Source organism: Hyperolius riggenbachi, chromosome 8 (genome assembly GCF_040937935.1).
Source record: "Hyperolius riggenbachi isolate aHypRig1 chromosome 8, aHypRig1.pri, whole genome shotgun sequence".
Lineage (NCBI taxonomy): Eukaryota > Metazoa > Chordata > Amphibia > Anura > Hyperoliidae > Hyperolius > Hyperolius riggenbachi.
This window is the reverse complement of record NC_090653.1, coordinates 203,688,492-203,713,958: the sequence shown is the minus strand read 5'-3', so window position 1 is coordinate 203,713,958 and position 25,467 is coordinate 203,688,492. Positions and strand designations below refer to the sequence as shown.

General features: G+C 40.6%; 1 protein-coding gene across 3 annotated transcripts in view; it reads right to left on the bottom strand.

The window, feature by feature from the left end:
* Nucleotides 1-25,467, bottom strand: part of TNC (tenascin C) — a 200,070-nt gene that overhangs the window by 143,488 nt on the left and 31,115 nt on the right. For all 3 annotated transcript variants that reach the window (XM_068248108.1, XM_068248109.1, XM_068248110.1), the window contains exon 2: nt 2,387-2,948. In XM_068248108.1, coding sequence (XP_068104209.1) covers nt 2,387-2,849 — 463 coding nt within the window. In that variant the 5' untranslated portion in view covers nt 2,850-2,948. The remainder of the gene's footprint in view (nt 1-2,386; nt 2,949-25,467) is intronic.

Genomic DNA, 25,467 nt, shown 5'->3' with positions numbered 1-25,467 from the left:
GGTCTATAAGTGCCCCCAGTATATGTAGTCAGGTGCATAAGTGCCCCCAGTATATGTAGTCAGGTGCATAAGTGCCCCCAGTATATGTAGCCAGGTGTATAAGTGCCCCCAGTATATGTAGGCAGGTGTATAAGTGTCCACAGTATATGCAGCCAGGTCTATAGGTGTCCCCAGTATATACAGCCAGGTGTATAGGTGCCCCCAGTATATGTAGCTAGGTCTATAAGTGCCCCCAGTATATGCAGCCAGGTGTATAGGTGCCCCCAGTATATGTAGCCAGGTGTATAAGTGCCCCCAGTATATGTAGCCAGGTCTATAGGTCTCCCCAGTATATGCAGCCAGGTGTATAGGTCTCCCCAGTATAGCCAGGTCTATAGGTGCCCTCAGTATATGTAGCTAGGTCTATAAGTGCCCCCAGTATATGTAGTCAGGCTTGTAGGTGTCTCCACTCTCCAGGAGGGGAGACAGCCAGTGAAGGAGGGCGATTTGCATAGCAGCGGAGAAGGGGGGAAGTGTCCCCCCCCCTTCTCTCACCTTGGGACACCCCTTCCTGGCTCTCCCCTCCGGAATCTGTAAAGTGTGCACAGCGGGCAGCGGCTGACAGCGAGCGGAGACTTACCGCTGTCAGCCACCAGAGGGAGCGCTGATCTGTGTGCCATTACTCTGGTCTCCTCAGTAGTAACGGTAATATTGCTGTGGGTTGCCTGCGCACAGCAATATTACCGATGCTCAGTGAATCAACCACATGGTCAGATATAATTAAATCCACATATAACTTAATAACTTAATGGGGCTTAATGAAAGTTATATATTATGATTGTGGCTATGTGTGGCAAGATGTTGACTATTTGAGGGCATAAAATGCAGACTGATACAACTTCCCCTTTTAAGGCAAGAACGTTCTTTTACTTTTATCTCTTTTTTAAATTAAGATTGAAAATAAATGTGATTGTGTATTGTAAGTACATATGTTGCTTAATTTTTCCAATTCTTTTTGACTCCTTAAACAAACCTTACCCTTATGGTAGCACGGCCTGACAAATGTAACCTATATTTTCCTTATGACTGATGACATATTTTTGGTTTACTCATTAAAGATTTATGTTAGTTCACGTTCTTTGCTTTTCTTGCTAGTGACCCCCTGGACCTGAGATTCCTCATGTTATGACCTGTCAAGGCAGCCGATGCCCTGTCAACAGCTTATCCTATGTCTGATAACAAATCATGTTTCCACCTCCTGGGTGCATGGAACAGTACTGAGCATACTGTATATAATTACTAACAAAGGGGTTCTGTTATCTAACAGTTATACAAACTGGGATTATTACAGCCCAAGTCCAGCCCAAACTATTGTGTTTTTTTAATGTTGTGCTAAATGGAATACAACAATATTACTCCCGTCTGCAGCCCAGCTTAGAAGGATTCCCCTTACAATCATGGAGACACTATGGTCTTTAATGTTGTTTCCCCAAAGGTGTTGCAGGGAAAGAAAGTAAAGGACAGCACTGAAATCTTAACAGTTGTCCTACCTTTTCTTCCATCTATATAAAGTTGTTCACTGCCATATAGTGTCTAGACAGGAAATTCTAAAATTTTCCAACAATGGTGGACACAAAAAGGAACAATAAATAGTAGTACTAACTTCTTTTCACTAAAACATAAATAAAAGTTTGGGTTAGAGTTATAATTTAAAGTTAACCTGAGATGAATAAATAGATAAAAATTATACAAACCTGTGGCTTCCTCCAGCCCCCTTCAGGCTAATCACTCCCTCGCCATCCTCCTCCACCACCTAGATCCACTGGTAGATCCCCTGTTATCTTTGCCAGTTGGGGAGTACTGCCCAGGCATTGCCTGTTGTGCTTCCATCACTGGGAGTGCTCTGCACCTGTGCAGTACTACTGCACAGGCTCAGAACGCTCCCAGCAGCAGGAGCACAACTAGGGAGCACACGTGGATGTACTGTGTCTGCGCCGACTGGTCCTGAATGGCAAAAATAACGGGGCATCTACCTCAGGATCTAGGTGGCAGAGGAGGATGACGAGAGGTCGATTTGCCTGAAGGGGGCTGGAGAAAGCCACAGGTATGTATAATTTTGTTTCTATCTATTTATTTTAGGTACACTTGCTAAGCTGCTTGGATTAGATGGGTAGTATCTCTCCTTTAGGCATATACATATTTCAATGTTAACTACTTTTATTTGTGAATGAAGAGATGCAGAGAAGCTCCTCTTTACATAATTCAGAATTCCAGTCAAGTTTCTACTCTTTTAAATTATTGTTCAACTGACTGGCTTCAAGTGAACAGAGATAAACTTCACTGTATATATCTTCTTCAGTAAATCATCTCCAATAAAGTTAAAGTGTAATAAACAGAATAATCTTACCTTGCGCAGTTTGTGAACCAGAGCAACACCCAGCCCCTGATGTACATTGCTCTCGAAGAGATGACACTACATTTTCCAATTCCTCTAATCTGCTCAGCAGGTCTTTAAGATCTGGGACAGCTGCACATCCACATGCCCGTTTTGGGATGTTGATACGGTGCGTGAAGACAATCTGGTTTTCTCCATTTAAAGTGGCCTCCTGGTAATTTTTGCCCACCTCAGTTGATGGCTTAACCTCATTTGTAGATGTATCCTCTGAGTCCAGGTCAACAGAACATAGTGAGCCTCCTGGAACCTTAATATTATACACGTGATTAAAGACTACTGGCTGGTTGTCTTCAGGTAAGGTGACATTGAATCCACTTTCTCTCTTGTGTCGAATAATTTTCCTTATAAGTCCACAGTTCACCTCAATGCTGAATATTAAAAAGAGGCAGGCGAGCACCTGTATGGGATGCCCCATGGCTGTATCACTCTTTAAAAGGTATTCTATTCAGTTATTCCTTTGATGTGTCGATGTTCTCTTCTTTTCAGTGTTTTCTTCTTTTACCTCTTTTATTTTCTACAAGAGAATGATATTTAAAATGAAGTTAAAAAGGCGACACACGTCAGACATTTTGCAAATTATTTGAAACAGCATCAAAGAATATCTCCACAGTTTTTTTCTGTATTACTTGGTAACGTGTTTGTCAAGATTTTGATTGAGTAAGCTACTGTAGTACTTCATGCAGACAATGTGTGATTCACCATCTGTTTTATTATTGTGGAATCAAAGAAAAATGTAAATAATCTTGTACATTCTTAGTGCACGGACTGATAAAAGAATATATTAATCCCAAGGGAACACCTGCAAGATCTGCATCGATAACATTATCTGCTGTGACAGATTAGCGGATGATATAAAAGCAGGCCTTGTACTGCTTCTGAAAAACTGGTGTTTTACACTTGTGTTTTATGTTTTAACAATGGATTAGATTCAGTTATTCAGGACTTAAGAACTTAGCAATAAGGCTCAACCAGGCTCATGTATCACAGGCATTTGTGAAAGCATGCTTCAGTATATTCATTTTAGAGCCCATCTCCATCCAAAATGTTTATTACAGTCATGGACATGGACAGAGCGAGATAAAAAATAGAGCCTTTCTTGGCCTTTATTGCTTTTATCTATCTATCTATCTATCTATCTATCTATCTATCTATCTATCTATCTATCTATCTATCTATCTATCTATATATATATATATTGTTTATCACTATTATTATTGATTTATATAGTGCTATCATCTTCCCTAGTGCTGTGCAAAATAGTTTCAAGACATGGATTTGCAAAACCAAGGTAGAGTAAAGCATAACTATAACCATTTCTTCAGATGACTGCTTCCAAAAACATAAAGCAGTTAAACTACATACATACAGTAGGCAAAATAGGGCTGAGATGGCCCTTTGGGACAGTTTTGGATGAGAATCTAGAACCTAGAATCAGCTGCCCCCAACATTGTTTAACCAAGTAGGCCCAAATTAAAAATACAAGATTTCAGAAATAAAATCTATTTTCTAAATTATAATAATAAATAGCAGCCTTTTTTCAGCTGCATGATGACAAATATAAAATATTTTACATTCATTGGAGTAACCCCTCCCTTCCTTTCAAATTGCCGGGATTTTCCCGGCAAACTGGTGGAGTAGATGGTGTCCGGCAATGGAGGAATTGCTAATGGCTGCCCCCAGTATAACCCTAGCTATGAAAAGAGAAGGGTGAAAAGCATGCACTGAAATGATCATAGGTTTGAAGGAGTGTTTATTTATCTTTTTATGTGTCATAGTGGTGCAACTAAATATTTTTAATTATTAAAATGTTTGGTTTGGGTCCGCTTTAATTAAAAACAAACATATAAACAAAAATAAATAAATAAACATCTAGGGGGCGATCAGACCCCACCAACAGAGAGCTCTGTTGGTGGGGAGAAAAAGGGGGGGGATCACAAGTGTGCTGTGTCTTGTGGCCCTGCAGCTTGGCCTTAAAGCTGCAGTGGCCAATTTATCTAAAAATGTCCTGGTCACTGGGGGGGTTAACACCATGGTCCTCAAGAGGTTAAGATACCTAAATGAAATATACATTGTTTTTTCAAGACTAACTAGGCTGTCATTGTATGGCATCTTTTACAATTTTGTTTTTTATGCATTTTATAGGAAAAAGAGGAAAAAATTGATAAAACACATTATTTCTCAGTTTTACCAATTCCAGTTTAAAAATAAAAAGCACTATTGTAGATAAAAAAAATGCACATTTTGTTTACCTATTTCTACTATTTAACACACAAATTAAATTTATGGTGAAGATATTTGATTCTGAAATAATGCTACAGTGTGTATTTTTCACTATGAACTGAGAAAATAAAAGTATTTTTAATGGTAAACCTCAATCTTATTGGCTCATGGAACATACAGTATATTCGCTTTTACCAATTAGTGCTGCAGCAGATAGTGCTGGAGGTTTTGCGCAGGAGTAAGCCAAGTCGTGTACAGCTGTGCTTCAGCTACAAGACATATATCTATGTCCTTGTGGCTTTGAAGGAGTCACAGAGGATGTAGATATACTGTAGTGGTGCAAAGGGTTGTTAAAGATTTACACTGCCTCTTTAAATGACAGCAACAAACAGGTGTCTTTTTCTCCTCTTTGCCCATCAGAAGCTGCTCTATCATGCCCTGCACCATTGTCCATCTTGCCTTCTCCATTGTAACAGTACTCTCCGTTTTGCTGCAGCCAGGCAAAATGTTTGTACCTGCTTGTGCCCAGAACTGTTTCCCTAGTGGGTCCCCATAGATACAGTGATTGTGCTTATGTACACACCTGTACAATAAATAATCAGGGAAAGTCCTTTTCCACTGCTAACCACAATCATGATTGTAGACATGCTGCACTCTGATTACAGTTTGCATCTACTTTCTGTGTGTTGTGATTTTCATGCAATCAGCATTATCTATGATACAAATGCGGTTTCCTGGCAATGGGAGGAAGGGCTTCATGCCGCAGGTAAACTGCAAGAAAAATATCATACCACGCTTGCTATGTGATTTTTGTGTGCTCCCACAGCACAGACTACAACCTATTGCAAATGCAGAAAGACTGCCTCAAGTACTGCATTTGCATTAAGTTTAAAATCGAATCACGTCCAATCGCCGCAGTGGGAACTCGGCACCAGGATTACTTTGATAATGTAACAGGGGCACATGGTGCCTCTGTAATTTCCACAGTGCAGGAAAATCAGCCCAAGCTGATTTTTAGGGGGCCTGGAAGTCAGGCCTGGCCTTATGAGCTTACAGTCTAAAGGAATAATGGGATGGGGTATCGAGCAGGCTGTGTATATCAGTTGCCAGCAATTGATGAGGGGGTGCCGTTAGTATTATTTCCTTTTTTAAGTATTTTTTAGAACTAAACTGCACCTTTGAAGGCTGTATGCAATTTCCCGGAGGACACAGAAATGACGGAATCTGTACTTTGTAAGTAAACACTTTTCATTATTGAGCTTTATCTTAACACACCTGCACATACCAAATCCCAATTGTTAAAAGTAGACTGCCCCACAAAGAAATAAAGAAGTGGAGTTCTACTCTGGTATTTCTTTTCATTGAGCTTAATAATGAAACGTGAGACAGAACCTTGACCTTTTTGTATACATTATAGATAAGCAGACAATTGAAGCAGGCAGACGGTATTTTACGCTAATGGTTTGTAAACTCTTTCCCTTGTTATGCTGTTTGGTAAATAATGAAATAACTCAAGCCTTCAAATTACTACTACTTCACTTTATTGACATTCAAGGCAGCTCTGTTTTCACTGCTGTGTACATCTATCAACATGCAGAAGATCCTTTAGATTGAGTTTCAGAGGAGCCGCTGCCTGCAAACATTTTTCGTCTTGAAGGAAAAGTCAAATAATTTTTAGAACATCCAGATTTGACTTGAGTGACATGACATTTGGTTGGTAGAATGGAACCAGGGAGGAATTTCAACCTAATCATAGATGAAATCCAAGCAATCACGCCCTGCTTTACCAATCTTAATTTACTGGGGAACTATATTGGTTTAAAAATAAAGTAAACATCTTTTTTAAAAATAGGCACCGCACTGAGGGCCTTGTAGTTCTAGACCTTTAGTGCATCGTACTGATGCTTGCCATACATTGAAAATGCACATGCACAGACCATGTTCAAATAATTCTTGACTAAAATTTCATTAGCTACTTTTGGTCCAACTACATACTGTACATACACATAGGAGTGTGATCATGTCTATTTAGCAAGTACCTCTCTCCTCCAATTTCCACATATGGCTGAATATAAAAACTCCCAGCAGCACTAGAATAATTTTTTGTCTGGGAGTACATATTGCAACACTGTTCATTTAGGTGGTGGGTGATAGTTAAATTATTGGTAATCTCATAGACTTACCCAGGCCCCTGTTCTCACAGTAACACTGCTTTATAATGCCACTAACCCCACCTCCTACTGCCTAACACTAACCCTACCCTCTTAATGTGTAACATTAACCTCCCCTCTTAAGCCTAACACTAACCTCCCACTGCCAAAATGACTGAACTAGTGTTTACACTAGCTGTTCGGCTAGCAATCAATGATTAGCTATTGTATGTACTATAGAGTTGGGCCGAACAGTTCGCCTGGCGAACCTCTCTGGGCCTCTTACTACTTCCGGGTCGCAATGACCCGGAGTAGTACGCCTGCGCTGCCTGGCGGAGCGCGTCCTAGATCGCGCTCCTGTTGCCGGGCGCTCTCTGCGCATGAGCGTGACGTCACTCATGACGTCACGCACATGCGCAGAGAGTGCCCGGCAACGGGAGCGCGATCTAGGACGCGCTCCGCCGGGCAGCGCAGGCGTACTACTCCGGGTCATTGCGACCCGGAAGTAGTAAGAGGCCCATGAATTTAGAGATGTTCGCCGGCGAACGGTTCGGGAACCGTTCGCCACATCTCTAATGTACTAGCTGATCAGCTACTAATAGCTGATCGGCTAGTCTAACAATACCTTACGTAGTAGCCGATCAGCTACTACTAGCCAATCAGCTATAATTTATTTTATTTTTGTTGTGTCGAAATTACACAGTGCTCAACAATAAAGGTTACAGTCAATGATAATAGAGGTGACAAAAAACACAATACAGATAATAATAAGCAGTAAGATACACAAGAACAAATCATTCACTGGAGTAGTAGTTCCAATAATTCAAGTTCATTTTATTCTGTGGGCTTGATGCATAATCAAGTATGAAAGACTAGGAGGGAGGGCCTGTCAAAGGCTTATAATTTATAGAGAGGGGTGGTGACACAATAGGAGGAGAGTTGCATGTTGAGGATTCTTGGCAGAGAGAGTTAGGGCATTAGTGATGTGGGGTAGGCCTTTGAGGGGTTGTTTTAGGGTGATGAAGGAGAGGGCAAGCCTTATAGGTGTGATGCAGTAATCCAGATGGGAGATGATGAGGCCATGGATAAGGAGTTTGGTGCCTGCGCAGTTGGGTGGATGATTGTACTGTAGACAGTGTCAGGAACCGGCCAGCGGCACGCCTGCGTATACGGTTCCCGACTGCGGGTTTGACCAGATCGAGAGGGGAAGCAGCCTTAGTCAAGCTAAAACAAGGCTGGGACCCCTCAGAACACTTCTCACTGCCACCACTAGCAGTTTGCTAGACACGTCCACTCGGCTGTCGAGTGCTCAGCACGCAATTCGCGTTTTCGTATTCGGGTAAGCTTTGCGCTTTAGGCCGAATACGTAAACGCCACGCACACACACGCACAGTTGCAATCTTACACCGCAGTGAAGCAAAACCACTAACAGTCGTTCCGAACGATACTGTTAGCCCCTCTGCTGTCAAGCTACTCGCACTGGCGTTTTCGTACGTTGGGTCAGCTGCGCGCTTTAGGCCAACGTATGACAAACGCCCCCACACACAATGCAATTACAATCTCATACGGTAGGGTTGCTCAAACGTACAATTAGGCATGGATTTATACACAGTTGCACTTCAGTCTCTTCTAGCTATGAGTGTTAGTTTAGTACAGCAGAAGTCAACTTATTTAAATAACAATTTAATATTCCAGAAAAAAACATGGAACAATGCAGAACTTAATATATACAAAAGATGTACAAGAACAAAGTAAAAAAAGTTACAAAGTAAAGGTTACAAGATAAAAGTTACAAAAATACACACAAGGATATTTGCATAAAATAAAAATGGGATATAACGTTACCACGTAGGTTAGAACGTGGTTTGGCGGGAGAACGCCATTCCGATTTGCTCGGGATCACTCTAGCTATGCGCTACCTCCAAGAGACAATTCTTTCTAGGCCTCTGGCTCTGCTTTTTATACTGTGAGATACGCCCGGAGGCTGCAACTTCCTTGGGGAGGGGAGGAACTAGTGTATTTCGAAGCAGATCAAAGGTGGAGACTTGACTGCTCTTCGCATAATAAGCCATTTCCTGGCCAGAGGCAGTTTCTTGCCCCAAGACTAACGCAATGTCCCCGTTTGTGACATCACGGTCTGCCGAGCCGCTTGTCACATCTGGTCTAGGTGTGACATGTGAATTTCAAGGTTTTTCCTGTCTCTGTTTTCAGGTCATCAAAAAGGACATCCCCCATGCCAGGTGACCATTGATTAAGGCTTCCTCAACCTTCCAGCAGGCCTGTCATATGTAAATGTCAAACATTCCTGTCCACTTTGAACTTGGCAGACTCACTTAGTCGGATATTGTTTTGACCAACAGGCAGCCGTCTACATTAATACAAAAGATCAAAGCAATGCCCTACATTTGCAGGGTGGCAGACAAAAGGGAACCTAATTACCTGTTTCTGGCTGTCCAGAGGAACTGTATGCTAATGTCGGTCTATTGACACACACACACAATCACATGAACAGTCCATGAATCTAGCCTGGCATATCTACACCTTTGACATAATACACAGCAGATTAGAAAAATGATAGAAATATACTCCTGTATTCCTTACATCATCAGCCTCATAACTAGCTGCTATATTCCTGACAGACAGTGACATAGATTCCAGTGGGGGTTGAGATTGCACAGGGCGGCAACCTGATTTATCTAGGTTTAAATTCAGGAACCTGGCTGACATACATGATCAGATGGTTGAGAGGCAGGAAGATACTTCATCCATTGTGCTGGTGGAGAGGTCCTTGGTATGGAGGTATATCTGGGTGTCATCTGTGTATAGGTGGTAGTTGAAGCCCAGGGAGGAAATTAGTTTACCGATGGAGGTGGTGTAAAGTGAGATCATCAAGGGTCCAAGGGCTAGCTAGTATTGGGTGCATCAGATACTGATCATTTGCATTAACATATATTAAACACCTACCAAACCCAGGGCCCAGATGAACTGTTCTACTGTCTGTGTCTTTGAGAATGGGCATAATGCAAGACTAGAAACCTAATCTACCTCAGAACACATATGCAAGTCTTTAATTGAAGATTGCAATAATGAATTCTTATACAGCAACACTTGTTTTGGAATATCCAGAGCTGAGCTAGCATAAAGGTATGACATGCATCCACACTAACTGCATCTTTTTTTATTCTTTCATCTTTCCAGTAGATGAAGATTGTCATTTGGTATTGGTCATTTTATTAAAATCTCTAATCCATGCAGAATAGGGGCTAAGGATAAAGAGGGGACATCTATCTCAGTTTTATGTAAAGGTTTCTAAGTGTTACTGAAGCAGACTCTTTCTTACATACAGCACTACGGTAATCCCAAAAATGTTGTCACTTTTTTTGTATTTGTTTGTTTTTGTATTTGTATTTTACATCTGCAGCCCCTTTTGCCTCTATTGTTATTACACTCAGAAAATGGTAGTGTCATTACTATTTTTACTGTAATTATGCATTTGAACACTACTTTAATAATGAATTGTGTCTTTTTTGTGTAAATATGTAAAATGAATCAAATACCCCATAATTTATTCTAAATAATTTGTATTTGTATTATGAGGAACACAGTGCTGTTGTTGTCCTCAATAACAGGACAGCCTTCAGTGCTTCCTCCTGCAGGAAACACCAGCTGTTTTTGTCAAGTTTCTCTACATAGAATCCATGTGTGTTGCCAGAGGAAGAGAACCATAAAGTGGAGAGGACAGGCTGACCTCCCATAGGACAAAACAAGAAGTGGTGACATGGTGGTGACATGGTGGATGATGGGTTTTACTACCCAGTCTAATAGGGTTTCAGTATGGGAAAGACATGGGTATTACAAAGGACTTATTGTCTGAAAAATGAACTTCTCTAGTCTTCTGATTTAATTTACTGTGTAAAAGTATCTGTTAGCTGAAGCACTCATTCCAGAAAGTTCTAATTCCAGAAGGTTCTTAGAGGCTGAGAAGTGTCAGCATTATGTTTGGGGGTCGCTTTCCTAATGTTTTGCAACTGGTAGTGTCAGCCCATGAAAAAAAGGAAGTAGTAATGGCATGAAATTCATAACACATTATTATTGTTTAGTAGATTCTATACCAAAAACTATAATGTTCTTATAGGACATGCTGAGTATTTGTTCTTGCAATTTAAAAGGGATGACTACATATTTGGAGCAAATTACATTGTGCAAGCTGTCATTGAAATTACAATGTATTTAATATTTTCTTTGTGTTGTATGTAAAATAATAATAATAATGGTATATATATACAAGTGTGTGTGTGTGTGTGTGTGTGTGTGTGTGTGTGTGTGTGTGTGTGTGTGTGTGTGTGTGTGTGTGTGTGTGTGTGTGTGTGTGTGTGTGTGTGTGTGTGTTTTGCTATCAATCAAAAAACGCCTTGACCGATTTCAATGAAACTTGGTATACAAAAAAGAAACTTGGTATGCAGATTCCTTACTACCTGCAAAGATATGTTTCCTGGGGTCTCACGTCCCCCCTGCACACCTGGGCGGAAGCAAAAACAGCCAATCACATTTCCACCATTCACGTCAATCAAAAAAATGTAGTCCCCAAACTTGGCACAGTAGGTCACTCGATGACCGAGGTGAAACATTTGGGAAAAGTGGGTGGAGCATAAAACAGCCAATCAAATCTCAGCAATGTGTTTTCAATGGGAAAATGTAAACTGCAGCCATTCTTAGACTGTTAATCACAGGTTTTTCTAACTTGGCACACTTGGTCACTGAGTGACTGGGATAAATATTTAAGAAAGTGGGTGGAGCCTACAAAAGTCAATCAAAATTCACCTATTGAGTCACTTGGTCATTGAATGACTGTGTATCAAGGTTACAAAAAGTGGGTGGAGCAACAAACAACAACATTTATTTCAGTGGGAAAATGTAAACAGCAGCTATTTTTACATTGCTAATGGCTGGGTTCTTAAACTTTGCACAGTTGCCCCTGGGTGACTGGGATTAATATTCAGGAAAGTAAATGGAGTCTACAACAGCCAATCAAAATTCACCTATTGAATTTCAAGTGGAATATTTAAATTGCTGCCATTCTTACACTGTTAATAGCAGAGACCTCAAACCTGGTGCAGTTGGTGATTGGGTGAAAAATCATACAGAGGGGTGGAGCCACAAACAGCCAATCCGATTTGTTTCATTTCTATGTGAAAATGTAAGTTATTGATGCTGAGAAACCCAAAAACTCACAAACTTGGTCATTGGGTTACTGTGAGTCGAAGTAAGAAAAAGTGGTCAGACCCAACAACAACCAAATACATACTAGGGCAACTTCTTTATTTGGCTGTGATAGCTACATGGAATTATTAGGTATAGCATTTGGTGCATAGCTAATAACATTATTATGGCACCTTTATGTATGTTAATACTGGAAATTACCAAGATATTTCACCTGTACTACATTTCATTACATGGTTATCCAGTTACTTATTTGTACATTGCACAACTGTCCTGGAGAGGATTCAATGTTTTGTGCCTTGGGGCACTTGACAAAGGGCAAAAGGCCCAAAATGTTGTGCTGGACTATAATGCTGTTTAACTGAATCTTCATGAAATAAAACAAAGTTTGGCTATGTATCTTTATACTGGTCAAGTCCTGGATTATTTGTTGGAGGTGGGTGTGATGGACCTCTATACCTTATTGAGACTCCCCAAGACACAACAAGGCTCCGCATGCTCTGCACCTAAGGCTTGCAGACTATCTGAGCTACAGCATCACCTAATGGCCAGAGAAAATATTAGCCCAGTGGTTTATGAAAGGGCTATAAGTGAAAGTCTTCATCACACAGCTGTTACATGGTTATCCTGTCATGACTTTGTGACAAGATCACCTAGGAGGAAACTAAGGAGAAAAAGTGAATTGCATATGGACCCTTGTCCTTAACCTGAGGAAGTGGGTGAATCACGAAACACATAGGTCCACATGCAATTCATTTTTTCTCCTTAGTTTTCTACTAAGTGATATTTTGGCAATGTCTCAATAAAATGCTTTTTAAGTGACCAGCAAGCAAGAAAATACTCAAAATTATTTTGTTAGTACTCCGTCACCTACTTTTTTGTAAATTGCAGTGCTGACAAGTTATTTTACAGAGAAGATTAAACATTATATCCAAGGGGAAAAGTTAGGTGAAAAAGTGAATTGCATATTGGCCATTTTTTTTTTATTGGCTTCCAAATAAACCTTTGTTCCTTAACCTTTGCTCTAACGTAAGACTGTTTTATTATACATCCCTTATCCTTTGCATTATTTTTGGGGCTCCCACCTTCCACCTCATATATGAACTTAGCTAAAACTCTCTTTGTGATGGTGAAATGGCTTTATAACCACTATAATGTGATCTTATGCCACTAATAATGTTCTAAGTTTGTTTTCTGCTATACGTATTATTCCAAGGGCACGATTCAAACATGTCAGCATGTATAGATCTCGCATTGCGACTGCCTGATTCAGGCGGTATTGTCAATGTTCACCTAGCAGGAAAAGACATTTGAGTCTCTACTGTCACTTGGAAACTTTTTTTTTTCAAATGCATTTCTCATAGAATCCCCTAAATGACAGTCCAAATGTTAAAACAACAAGCACACTGGTGACATTTAATTATGAACATCTTTGGGTCTTGGACAGATGAAAATGGTTCTATGCACATCCTAAAACCCTTGGCTGCAAATCTGTGCTATAGACAAATATGAAATAAAATAAAACATTATAATATTTTTTCTATCTCCCTCTTTTCATGTCACACTTTTATGTGTCTCCATTTTCTCTTTTGCTTGGACAAACAGACCCTGTTAGTTATTTTTTTGGCTGCAGTGACCTTGGAGGAACCAGAGAATGGAAAACACTACACTGTTTGATTGCACTCACTGTTCCCGAGGACAGCAGAGAATAGACAGGATTGATTTCGATGCCTGACCAAAATGCTGAACAGGTATTAAGCTAGTTTTATTATACAGTCGCACCCAGCCATCCCTTCAAGCATCTAATGAATTTCACTGCCATTGCATATATTTCTTTTCAAATCTAATAATGATATGCTACTGGAAATGTCTCTGTTTATTAAAACCAGTCAGTTTTTGGCAGCTTAACATAAATTATTAAAATAACACCCAGACAATTTAATGATATTTTACAAAACAATCAGCTACGGCAATAATTGATGCAGTGGGGGGTTGATTAAATTAGAAGCTATCACATCCTGCAATTGCTTGTGGGCAATGGGATGTTTCAGTACATGCTAATTGCCTTTAATACTTTAGAGCGGATTCAAAACAGTAATCTGCCTTTACATGAACTGAAGACCAGGGAGGTAAAGCAAAAGTATGTTCCCAATTTACCCTACCTCCTGCTGAACCTTCCCTCCAGAGCAATGACATTTCAAGCTGCATGCTTTTTTCCCTTCAATCATTTCCAACATGTAAAATAGATTTTCTTACAAACATCTAACCATCTGGATTCCAAAGATTTTCTAAAGTGGATGAGGTTGACTTAACAGTTTGCATTTAAAGGAAACCTGTCATGTCAGAAATACGTAGGCATCTACAGAATATGATATAAGCTTGTCGTTTGGATGTTCAATCTCTGATCTTTTTCTAGGTAACTGACCCAGAAATTATAGAAACCACTGTATCCAGCTACATAGGAAGCTCTCATATAGGCTTGGGTCAATTTGTGCCCTAGGGTGGGGTGTACATTGGTGCGGGTGTACACGCACGCACGCACGCACGCACGCACGCACGCACGCACACACACACACACACACACACACACACACACACTGCTCAGTGTCATTTTTAAGGGTGCATACACACATCCAATTTGAGTGATTTTACCCACCTCTTTGTAGTTTGGAAGCTTTCTTACATAATGAGTTTATATTATTTAAAATCTGTTGGCCTACATATTACATGGAGGTGGTAAAATGGCCAGTCATTAGTCTACTAAACTGAGATGTGTGTATGCATCCTTAGGAGTAAAGCCTTGTACACACATACAAGGCATATTGCCCAACAGGGATCAGGACTCAACACCTTGGGTGACATTGCAGGGCCGAGGCTGTACTGTAATGCATTCTGTTGCTAATCAGGGGTAGAGGAGGACCGATGGAATGGTACGTGAGCGACATCATGGGGCAACCAATGGAGCGGCAGTGAATGAGGTGTGTGGGAACAGTTTACTTTCAAGCCAGCACTCAGCTGAGTTCTGATTACTGATTACGGCACTCAGCCAAGTTCTGATTACTGGCCGAGGCATTGGGCAGCATCAGGGGCAACTGTACACGTGCTAGATTGTTGTCAGAGGCTATCATTATTGGCCACCTTGGCAGCGTTTAATCTAGGGCTTAAGTTCTCAACGTGTGGTACGCGTACCCCAGGGGGTACTTCTGATGGTTCCAGGGGGTACTCAGGCTTGATATACTTAAAGGGAACCAGAGATGAAGCACCCTCATGTATTTTACCATATATATCAGTGGGAACATTAGAGAATACACCTACCATGCTCTCTGTTTCATTCTTTACCACTTAGCCTGCTTGTTATCAGCCCTGATAAAATCCCCAACTGAGCATTCAGTCTGGCTTTGCTCAGGAATCATTATAGCTGAGTCATTATAGCAGAGCCACAAGGGAGCAGGCTTGGGCTTAAAAAGACATCTGAGAAGACAGACTCAGCTATAATGATTCCTGAGCAAAGCCAGACTGAGTGCTCAGTCTGGGATTTTATCAGGGCTGATTAGAAGCAGGCTGAGCAGTGAAGAATGAAACAGAGAGCAGCGTAGGTGTTTTCTCTAATGTTCCCACTGATATATATGGTAAAATACATGAGGGTGGTTCTTGTCTGGTTCACTTTAACCCTAGAATAACAAATTTAGAGCTTTAGAAAATGGTAAATCTTATTAGTATTTTAGCTAATGAAAAGCAATAGTGAATGCTTGGAAATTGTTTAGAACAAATTATCATGTACTATGATTAAATATACTGTATATTAAATATATATTTGTCAAGGGGTACGTGTGATAATGTTTACTATGTTAGGGGGTACTTGGTGAGTAAAGAGTTTTAAAAGGTGTACATTAGAGATGGCTCGAACCTCAGATTTTTTGTCCGCAAACTCCCGCAAAATAGACTTCAATGGGCAAGCGAACTTTAAAAACTACAAACTGTTTCTGGCCACAAAAGTGATGGGAAATATGTTTCAAGGGGTCTAACACCTGGAGGGGGGCATGGCGGAGTGGGATACACATCAAAAGTCCCTGGGAAAATTATAGATTTTACGCAGAGCAGGGTTGTAATCCCTAAAGGGCAGAAATCACATTACATTCCTAAATTGGAGGCATTAAGTGCTTGAAAACATCTTGCGTGTGTATACATGGATCAGGTAGTGTAAGTAGTGTATTGCTTCACGCTGACAGATGAAACTCACTGTGTAACGCACCGCAAACAGCTGTTTGTGTAGTGATGGCCGTGCTGGTGCGCACGATGCCGAGATTGCAGGCGATGGCAGTTTTCTAGCCCATATGCTCAGACTGAGGTAGCTCAATGACAGGACAACAGTAACTGTCCAGCTGATCGAATTTGGCCTGTCCACAATGAAGAAATTACCTTCTTATCTTGGGTATGCCCCCCAACACACTCATATAGGTCATTTCTTCATTGTCATACGCAAGCCCCTTCACCGCGGCAAGGTAACGATCACAAAGGGGAATTGACACATGTACATGCCTTTTGTTTTGTTGTAGCAGCCATAAAAACTAGGCATGTACACGCACCAGAAAAATTATTATTCATTTTATTAGCAGCCGCTGCTAGCAGCGGATTCAAAAATTCAGGAATATACCAGGAGTCCTGGATCCTTTTGGTGGTGGCAGAGATATGCACTGCTCTAATACAGTGTGTCGTCACACAGATGCAGTGGAAAGATATGCACTGCTCTAATACAATGTGCATTCACACAGATGCAGTGGAAAGATATGCACTGCTCTAATACAGTGTGCAGTCACACAGATGCAGTAGAAAGATATGCACTATGCCACTTGCCTAATACAGTGTGCTGTCAGACAGTGGGACTACAAATACCAAGCAGGTGGCAACTGTCTATGGGATGTATCTATGCAGTGTCACCCATAAAGAGAGCTATGCTTTAGTAAGTTAAATCACACAAATAGAGTGGGAAGAAATGCACTGATCTAATACAGTGTGTCAGCAAGCAAGGGCGCAGCTGCAACAGGGCTGTATCTATGCAGTGTCAGTGTCACACACACACAAAAAAATCGCATCAGAAGAACATTAGCCCTCAAAAGAGCTGTTTTGGGGTGCTTTTAGCAACACATTTCAGCGAGGAGCAACCTAACAAGAGCCTAACTAACACTTTCCCTATCTCTCCAGCAACCTCTCCCTTCCTCTCACTACAGCAGCATCAGTAAAGTGAAAATATGGCAGATGCTGCAGCATTTTTATAGGGGGGACGGGGGTCCAGGAGGGAGTGCAGCCTGATTGGCCGCCATCTGTCTGCTGACTGTGATGTAGAGGGTCAAAGTTTAGTCCAATGACGAGGTACAGGGGGCAGGTCGAACGTGCCATGTGTTTGCTACCTGCTGAGCAATAGACCATAGTGGGGAGCACTAGACCATAGTAAATAAGGCCCAGTTTCTGAACCATAGAGTTACAAAATGCAGTGCAGTATTCTGGAGGATAAATGGGTAAGCGTTTGGTGTCCCTTTTAGCTGGTTTTAATCAGAACTCATATAGTCATTCAGAATTATTCAGGCTGGCCTGAAACAATACAATGCTGAATGGAGGACTCGGTCAGCTGTGTTAAATACTTAGTTAGTCACTCTCCTACACATGCATGTATATACATGTTCAAAATATTAAGTGTGAGTGTTTGCAGAAATATCTTTTACAAGAAATCTCTTCTGCCCACAGATCTGTGGTTTATTATGTTCAGGTCTGGGTTGCTAAAATAACTTTAACCTAGGGAAGGAATTTTTCCCTTTTAAGGCTGATTGGCCCAGTCCTTGTAAGGTTTTTCACCTTTTTCACTGATATGTGCAGGTTCAGGATGGGTTTTTTTTTAAATTGATTTTTTTTTCTGATTGGATTTGATGAACGGGTGTTTTCTTTTTCAACCAAATTAACTATGCAATTATGTAGACTATGCATTTCCCTTGCCTTGGAAGAGGATATCAAAAAAATGGTTGTAGAAAAACATTCGACAAGGGGGTTTGTAAACATTTTTTTAGGGGATGTGGCCTTAAAGGGGAACTGAAGAGAGAGGTATATGGAGGCTGTCATGTTTATTTCCTTTTAATCAATACCAGTTGCCTGGCAGCCCTGCTGGTCTATTTCTCTGCAGTAGTATCTGAATAAAACCAGAAACAAGCATGCAGCTTGTCTTGTCAGATCAGACTTATAAGTCTGAACCACTGAAACACCTGATCTGCTGCATGCTTGTTCAGGGGCTATGGGTAATAGTATTAGAGACAGAGGATCAGCAGGGCTGCCAGGCAACTGGTATTGTCTAAAAGGAAATAAACATGACAGCCTCCATATACCTCTCTCTTCAGTTCCCCTTTAAAGTAAAACACAGTTTAAATTACTTTGTTGCTATATTGCTGTCACTTACAGTGGGTAACAAACAGCTAAAGTATTGGAATAGTCCATCTCCTCGTGGGGAATCCTCAATATGTCTATATTTCTTTTTTAAAAGCACTTCCTAGAAAGGATCTCCTCCTTACTCATTCTACTCACACTACTTCAGCAATAGGACTGAGAAACTGCTATTAAGTGCTTTTGTAAATAAAGAAAAACAAAAGTTTGCTTTCCTAAAACAGAAAGAATTTGCGATAATTCAGGTTAGAGTGAGCTCGAGATGTCTCCCAGGCACCACTGCTGAATATATGCAAATTAACCATTGTACCCTTAGAAGCTAAACACACCTCCAGAACCGCTGGAATGCAATGATGTGTCAGCTTGTTAATGTGTACAGAGCCATAATAATCCAACATGCATACAGGCTGTTTCGGATTGTTTGATCCTCATCAGTGCATGGCATGGATTAATTTGGCTCTATGAAGTAGGGCTTGTAAATCCGAGAGGCACAGACTAACCAGCAAGCTCATGGTGACCCAGAACTCATTGGGGTGTGTAAGGGACTACAATGGTAAATAAAGAAAACCCCATGACGAGACCAGCCCAGAACCTGTCAGATTTGTCAGATTTTTACAACCTATTGCAAGTGGCAGACACATAAAAAGTAATTAATGGTGCATTTTAGTCTGGGAAAAATGTATATCATACATGCATGCACTATACATTTTATAAGTTTTTTGTGATAGTGGTCCTTTAAATAATTAGTTTCTTTGACAGAACCAGCCTCCTTTGACAAAAGCTATTATGCTATCAAGTGTTTGCTTATGTGTCATTATGCATGGCATTTAACCGTTTGCCGCCCGCGTCACGCCAGTGGGCGTGGCCGCGGCGGCAGCCCCAGGACCAGCTAACGCCAATTGGCGGAAAGTCCTGGGGCAGCAGTTTATGGGAGATCGCGCGCACAATGCGCGCGCATCTCCCGCTTGGTGGGCGGAGCTGAGCTCCGCCTTCAGTCTCCGAGCGGCGATCACCGCTCGGGAGACTGTTACACGGCGAAACCGCCGTGTATTTACATGTGCAGCGCTGCGATCAGCAGCAGCACTGCACTGGGGACAGCCATGTGACACGGCTGTCCCCATGGGGGACAAGAGAGCGATCGGCTCTCATAGGCAGAAGCCTATGACAGCCGATCGCCGTGATTGGCCGGCTGGGGGGAGGGAGGGGATTTAGAAAAAAAAAGAAAATGGCAAAAAATGTTAAAAAAACAAACAAACAAATATTTATAAAAAAAAATAAACACAGGGGGGGGCAATCAGACCTCACCAACAGAGAGCTCTGTTGGTGGGGAGAAAAGGGGGGGGGGGATCACTTGTGTGCAGAGGTATACGGCCCTGCAGCTTGGCCTTAAAGCTGCAGTGGCCAATTAAGGTAAAATTAGGCTGGTCACTAGGGGGGTTTACCACCATGGTCCTCAAGAGGTTAATCCGTACAATTCCTCTAAGTTTGAACATCAGCCACTGTTTCTTTTTTGTTTGTCTTTTGTTGGAATTTCATCTTCGTCTTTTAATTCTCTTCTGAAGACAACAGTAGATTCAGAGTAGGTGAAAATGATGTGTAAAATGTTTGAAACGAGCAGAAACATGCACACTCCCAAACTAAACTGGTAAGAAGAATCATCATTTCCTTTTCACCAAACCATTTTCCATCTGTGCTGTAAGACAGTACTATGTGGTTTACCATAAAATCTGCTTTCTAAAGCAAAAGTAAAGGAATTGGATGAAAAGTGACCACATCAGCAGTAAAACAGGATTTTTGCTACACTGTGTAAAAAGTGAATTGGTAAAAACTTTCCAGTCCTCCCAAGTTAAAGACTGGCATTATATTAGTCTAAATTTCAAGTACAAAGAACAAGTGTGATACGTGCACATAACTGAAGCATAATAATTGAGAAGGCAATAAATATATCTTCATTGAACTGTCATTAGGTTTATCTTACCCAGTATTAAAACAGTTATTTCTTAATACAAAAGAAAAAAAATGTGTAGCTTACATGGAATTAAGGTGGCCCATTTCTGAAAGAGATCCCAGTAAACAATTATTATCTATATATTTAAAGCATGTACATCTGGAATGAGCATATTGCTCTCCCTCTCTCTCTCTAAATATATATATATATATATATATATATATATATATATATATATATATATATATATATATATATATATATGTAGAGTGCCAGAACAGCTCATAAAAAAATAAGACAATTCACGTTATTGTAAGCAAATTGGCAAGAATTGTGCAGTAATAGATACAGCTGTATAATCAGAGCTGCTACCAGGGTACAAGTGACCCATGCAGCAGCTTGGGGCCTCACCCTCTGCAGGGGTCTCAAGCCTCCTGTGCTGGGTTAACCTTTGCCAGTGTGCCTGCAGCGATGCTCCAATGCGAGGCCCCCTCTTTCTGCTGAGCTACTTGCGGCAGCTGTGTCATAGTGGGAAGTTGGGAACTCACACATGCACTATCCAGTGCTGAGTCTCACTGCTCTCCACAGCCGATAAGCATCTGGTTTGTCGCCCTTCCCTGCCCAGCCCACTATAGTAGGCAGGGATGTCCTCCAGTCTGCCTGATCTGATGTGAGCTTCACTCTTCTGCCCTGAATTTCTTGAGTCTTACTGCTCTCCTTTTCCCGAAAAGCATCTAATCACCATGGTTCCAGCCGACGCCTCTCATGATGATGTCAAATAATTCAGGGCAGAAAAGGGAAGCTCACATCGGATCAGGCAGACTGAAGGACATCCCTGCCTACTATATTGGGCTGGGCGAGGGGGAGACATCTGACTATCTACACTGGGCTGAGGGTTCTGCTGCACACACAAGAACATGCAGGTTGTATGCATGCTCCTAGGGATCGTGCAATGCACGTTCCTGAGGATTGTGCCCAGCAAGGCAGCAGAGGGACAACGGCCATGTCATCCTGGAGCACATCAAAGCATGGCAGCAGAGGATGTCATGGTATCTAAGGAGCCTGGAACAGAATCAGCGTGTTGGTCATTGTAACAGGAAGACACCAGTGCAAAAGGAGAGGCTAAACAATTTAGTCAGTGCCAGAGCTAGGCAGGAGAAGTTGGCACAGAGTAAAGCACTAAATCCTTTTTACACCTGAAATGGGCTGCTAAGATTATTTTAAATGAATTTGTTACAAGTAGGTTGCTGTGTCTTTGGCTCTGAAAGTAGCAGTAGAGAGAAAAGTTAGTACATTGAGGCAGAGCTGGGACAAGGTCCTCCAGCACCCAAGGCTGAGAGACACCAAAGTGCGCCCCTCCATCCCTCCCACCCCAACCGTCACACACTGATTGCTATTAGACTAATAGGTGCCACAGGGCCCACAACCTCCCCAACACCTTAATATCTAGTTATATGGCTTGCAATCACTGCCATGTATCCCCTTTTCTTATTTCTTTCTGCTTCAAACACAATTAGCAATGACAGCTGAATGAATTCTGCGCCCCCTCCTACACTGCGCCCTGAGGCTGGAGCCTCTCCAGCCTATGCCTCGGCCCGGCCCTGCATTGAGGAGAGAGTCAATTGTGGTAGCTGGAATTGGATGCTTGGTTGGGAGCATTTAACCTCAGCGAAGTCAGCTTGCTTAACAACAGGACAGTCCGTGTGGAAGTGCTAAACTTTGGCCTTGTAATTTAGGAAATTGTTGTGGCCAGATTTCGTTTAACTGCACATTCAACTAACATTCTTTTATGGAAAAAGAAAAAAACCCCCAGAGCAATAGTGTAGTATTTTCCTGACACATTTCCTAAGTTTGGCTGCATTTCACTCCAGTAATAAAACAGATCTTGTGGAACTAGATAAAATAAAAAAGCATGTACTCAGTGATCTCTGCTATGGGATAACACTAGAAGTAAGTCTGGATGCATTTATTGTCTGACAGTAATAGACCAGTTATGATGACTAAATAAATAACAAAATAAAACGTTGAGCTTCTTTGATGTTGCATTACCTTTGGTTTCCTAAAATGTGAAATAACAATGATAAATATTTCATCATCAAAGTCCCTATTTACATAGTGAGAGCCAAAGAGCACAACCCTCTCACTGGATGAATATAAAATGGCCAGATGGAGAGCAACAACTTCTTCTCTAAAATCATTGCTGATATCTTTCTTCCTTAGTAACGTGTTAACATGCACCTATGTCACAGTTTTTTGGTGTTTTTTGGTCATGGGGACATCCACAAAGGAATAAAAACATTTTTAGTGATTAGTGTTTTCACTCTTGCCATTGATTCCAATGCCTTTAGTCTTCACTTAAATGACTGAAGAAGAGGGGGATAGAAAAAAAGAGAGAAGGAGAAAGAGGAGAAAAGGGAAGGAAGGAAATTATAGAAAAGGTGCAAACATATGAAAATAAAATAAATATGAGTGTAGAATCTTATGCCTAGGAGGTACCATTGGAAGAGTGGAGTCCACAAAAGACCAAATCTTTTCTGAGAGCCCATATTCCTTTGGTCTGAGCAGTGAAGTAGAAATTGCAGGTAAAATATTGAAAACCTTCCTGATTTTATACCTAAAGTTAACGTTTCCTTCTTATATATTAAAATGACTCTAACTTTATTCATATCTGGCTAGTTCACATAAAACATATCCTGCAATTTATTGGTAGAAAAAATGTGGACACAAAACACATTTCTGTGCATCATGTAAGATTGCAGTAAACAGCACTAAACGGTAAGTAATTGCAAGATTTGATACAGCTAGGTGGTACTTTTATTTAAAACATTATAGAAACATCCTGGAATTTTTGTTCAGCTGTCTGGGTCTGATTTGCGAGAAGTCAAAGGTCAGTATCAACTGTGTATGTTACAGTGTTCACATACTGAATAGGATACCTCTTATTGGATGGAGAACAAGAGAAAAGATTACTAAATTACTTCAGTAAATTAACATATGCTTCAAGGTCTTACTGGTTTCAACTTATTTTGAGGTTGTAAAAACAGAAAGCTTGGCAATTTTGAAATATACCTTAAATATCTGTGCCATTTGTGCCTTGGTAGCAAGACAATACATCTGCAAGTCATTATGATGAAGTTTCAAGCAATGTAATGGAGAGAGGCTCTTTCGGAACATAGTGTTTGGTGAACTACAGTGGTTTGGAGACAGTATTTCCTAACCTTGTGTATTTTACCTCCCAGCCCAGAGGCTGTACACACTCTTAACAAGAGTGCATGTCTCCATTAATCTCCTGTGCTTGTAGTGTGTAGCACCTCTTGGCAGAACAAGACCAAGTACGTTGTTATTCTTAGAAACCTGAGTGCATGCTGGGGATACCAAATCCTGGCTCTCAGCTTCTGTCTTATAAAGTGTGTTGGATTGGATAACCAGACTTGCCATTATTAGAAGATTATGTTGAACATGTATACAGCAATCTTCCCTAACATATAAGATATTACAGCATGCATCATAAACAAACACCTCATCGCTCTGTAAATTTGATAACCCTTGTCCTGAAATAATCACATGAAAATGACCGTTTGTTTAAAATGAACTTGTACAAGCAAATGACATCAGCCTTTCAGAATAAGTAGCTAGAAACATATGCGTGGTTCCAACACAAATTAAAAAATAATCTGTGATATCAAGGCACCATCCAAATAGAGGATATTAAGTCTGAATTTCAAAATAATTTTATTTTTATCTGCTCTGGTACCATATGTAGCTTAGAAGAGTATGTAAATTTGTACTACTTGTTCATCTAGCAGATGTACCCCACCCACGCTGTTATTATCCATCTTTTTCAGTAAACCAAATATGGCTTGCGTATCATTTTGAAAAGTTCTAAATAGTATCTTAAGACATAACGTTCTTATTCGGAATGCACTGGTAATTGCTGTAAATTAGTTTCCCTAAGTTTTTTTTTTTTTTTTGTACACAGGAAACCAATTCATCATTTTCTGTGATTAGATATGCAGGCTACAGGGGAAAAAAAGTAATTTTTGCATCAAAGTTTCCTGCATGACAACATTTTTACAAAAAATATAATGGATCTTTGCAAGATGTAAATTTTTTGCAAAAAAAAAAAAATGTAAAAAAAAATGAGCTTTCATATAAAAGCTTTTCTCACACCCATTGACTTCAATGAATTAGATGAAAATGTATTTTTGCATATATTTTATCTGGGTAAAAAAGTGTTTCCTCATATCCAAAGACTTGAATAATGCATTTCTATGTCCATGCATTTTCATTAATATTCTCATCATAACAAAAATGTGGTACTTTTATAAAAATAATTTATAGGAAACTGAATATGGACATATTTGCTCATCACTAATTGGGTAGTGGGGAAAAGACTACCTTAAGGTGGCCATGCACTCGTCAGATTAGCAGCAGATAGATCATCAGATAGATTTCTTATCTATCTGATGTGTTTAGGAACATTTTTTACTAGGATTAGAATTCCAATAGATTTCAGTTTGAAATCTATTGAAAATCGATCTGATGGCATTTTTTTGCCATCAGATTTCCATTAGGGACAATGCAAAATGATAAGCAATCTCAACAGATCGACCTGGATTTTCCACCCTGCCAGATCGATTGAAATCAATCGAAAACGATCGAAAACGTCCGCCAATCGGTCGATCGGTCAAACGATTTGCAATCGATCAATTGATCGAGCAAAATTGATCGATCGGCCAGAAAATCGGCTGAGTATACGGGCCCCTTTAGTGTTTATCCATTGACTAAAGGGCAAATCTCTTACAATCCACTCAGTCAAAACACTTCCATCTGTTCACAAAGCAATAGCCTGAACTCAAATTGTATGTGTCGGGTTGAATAGAAAATTCTTCTGGACTGAATTGGAAAGCTCAAGATCAAGTTTGTGTGAAATGCTTTATTTATCACCAGATACAGTTAAAGAGAACCATTGCTAGATTCCCTTTACCATCTACTATCAAGCCTCTTTCTTTACCTTTTTTTACAGTGTTGTGCTGACTTTGCTTTTTGATATTGACCTGTTCATATCT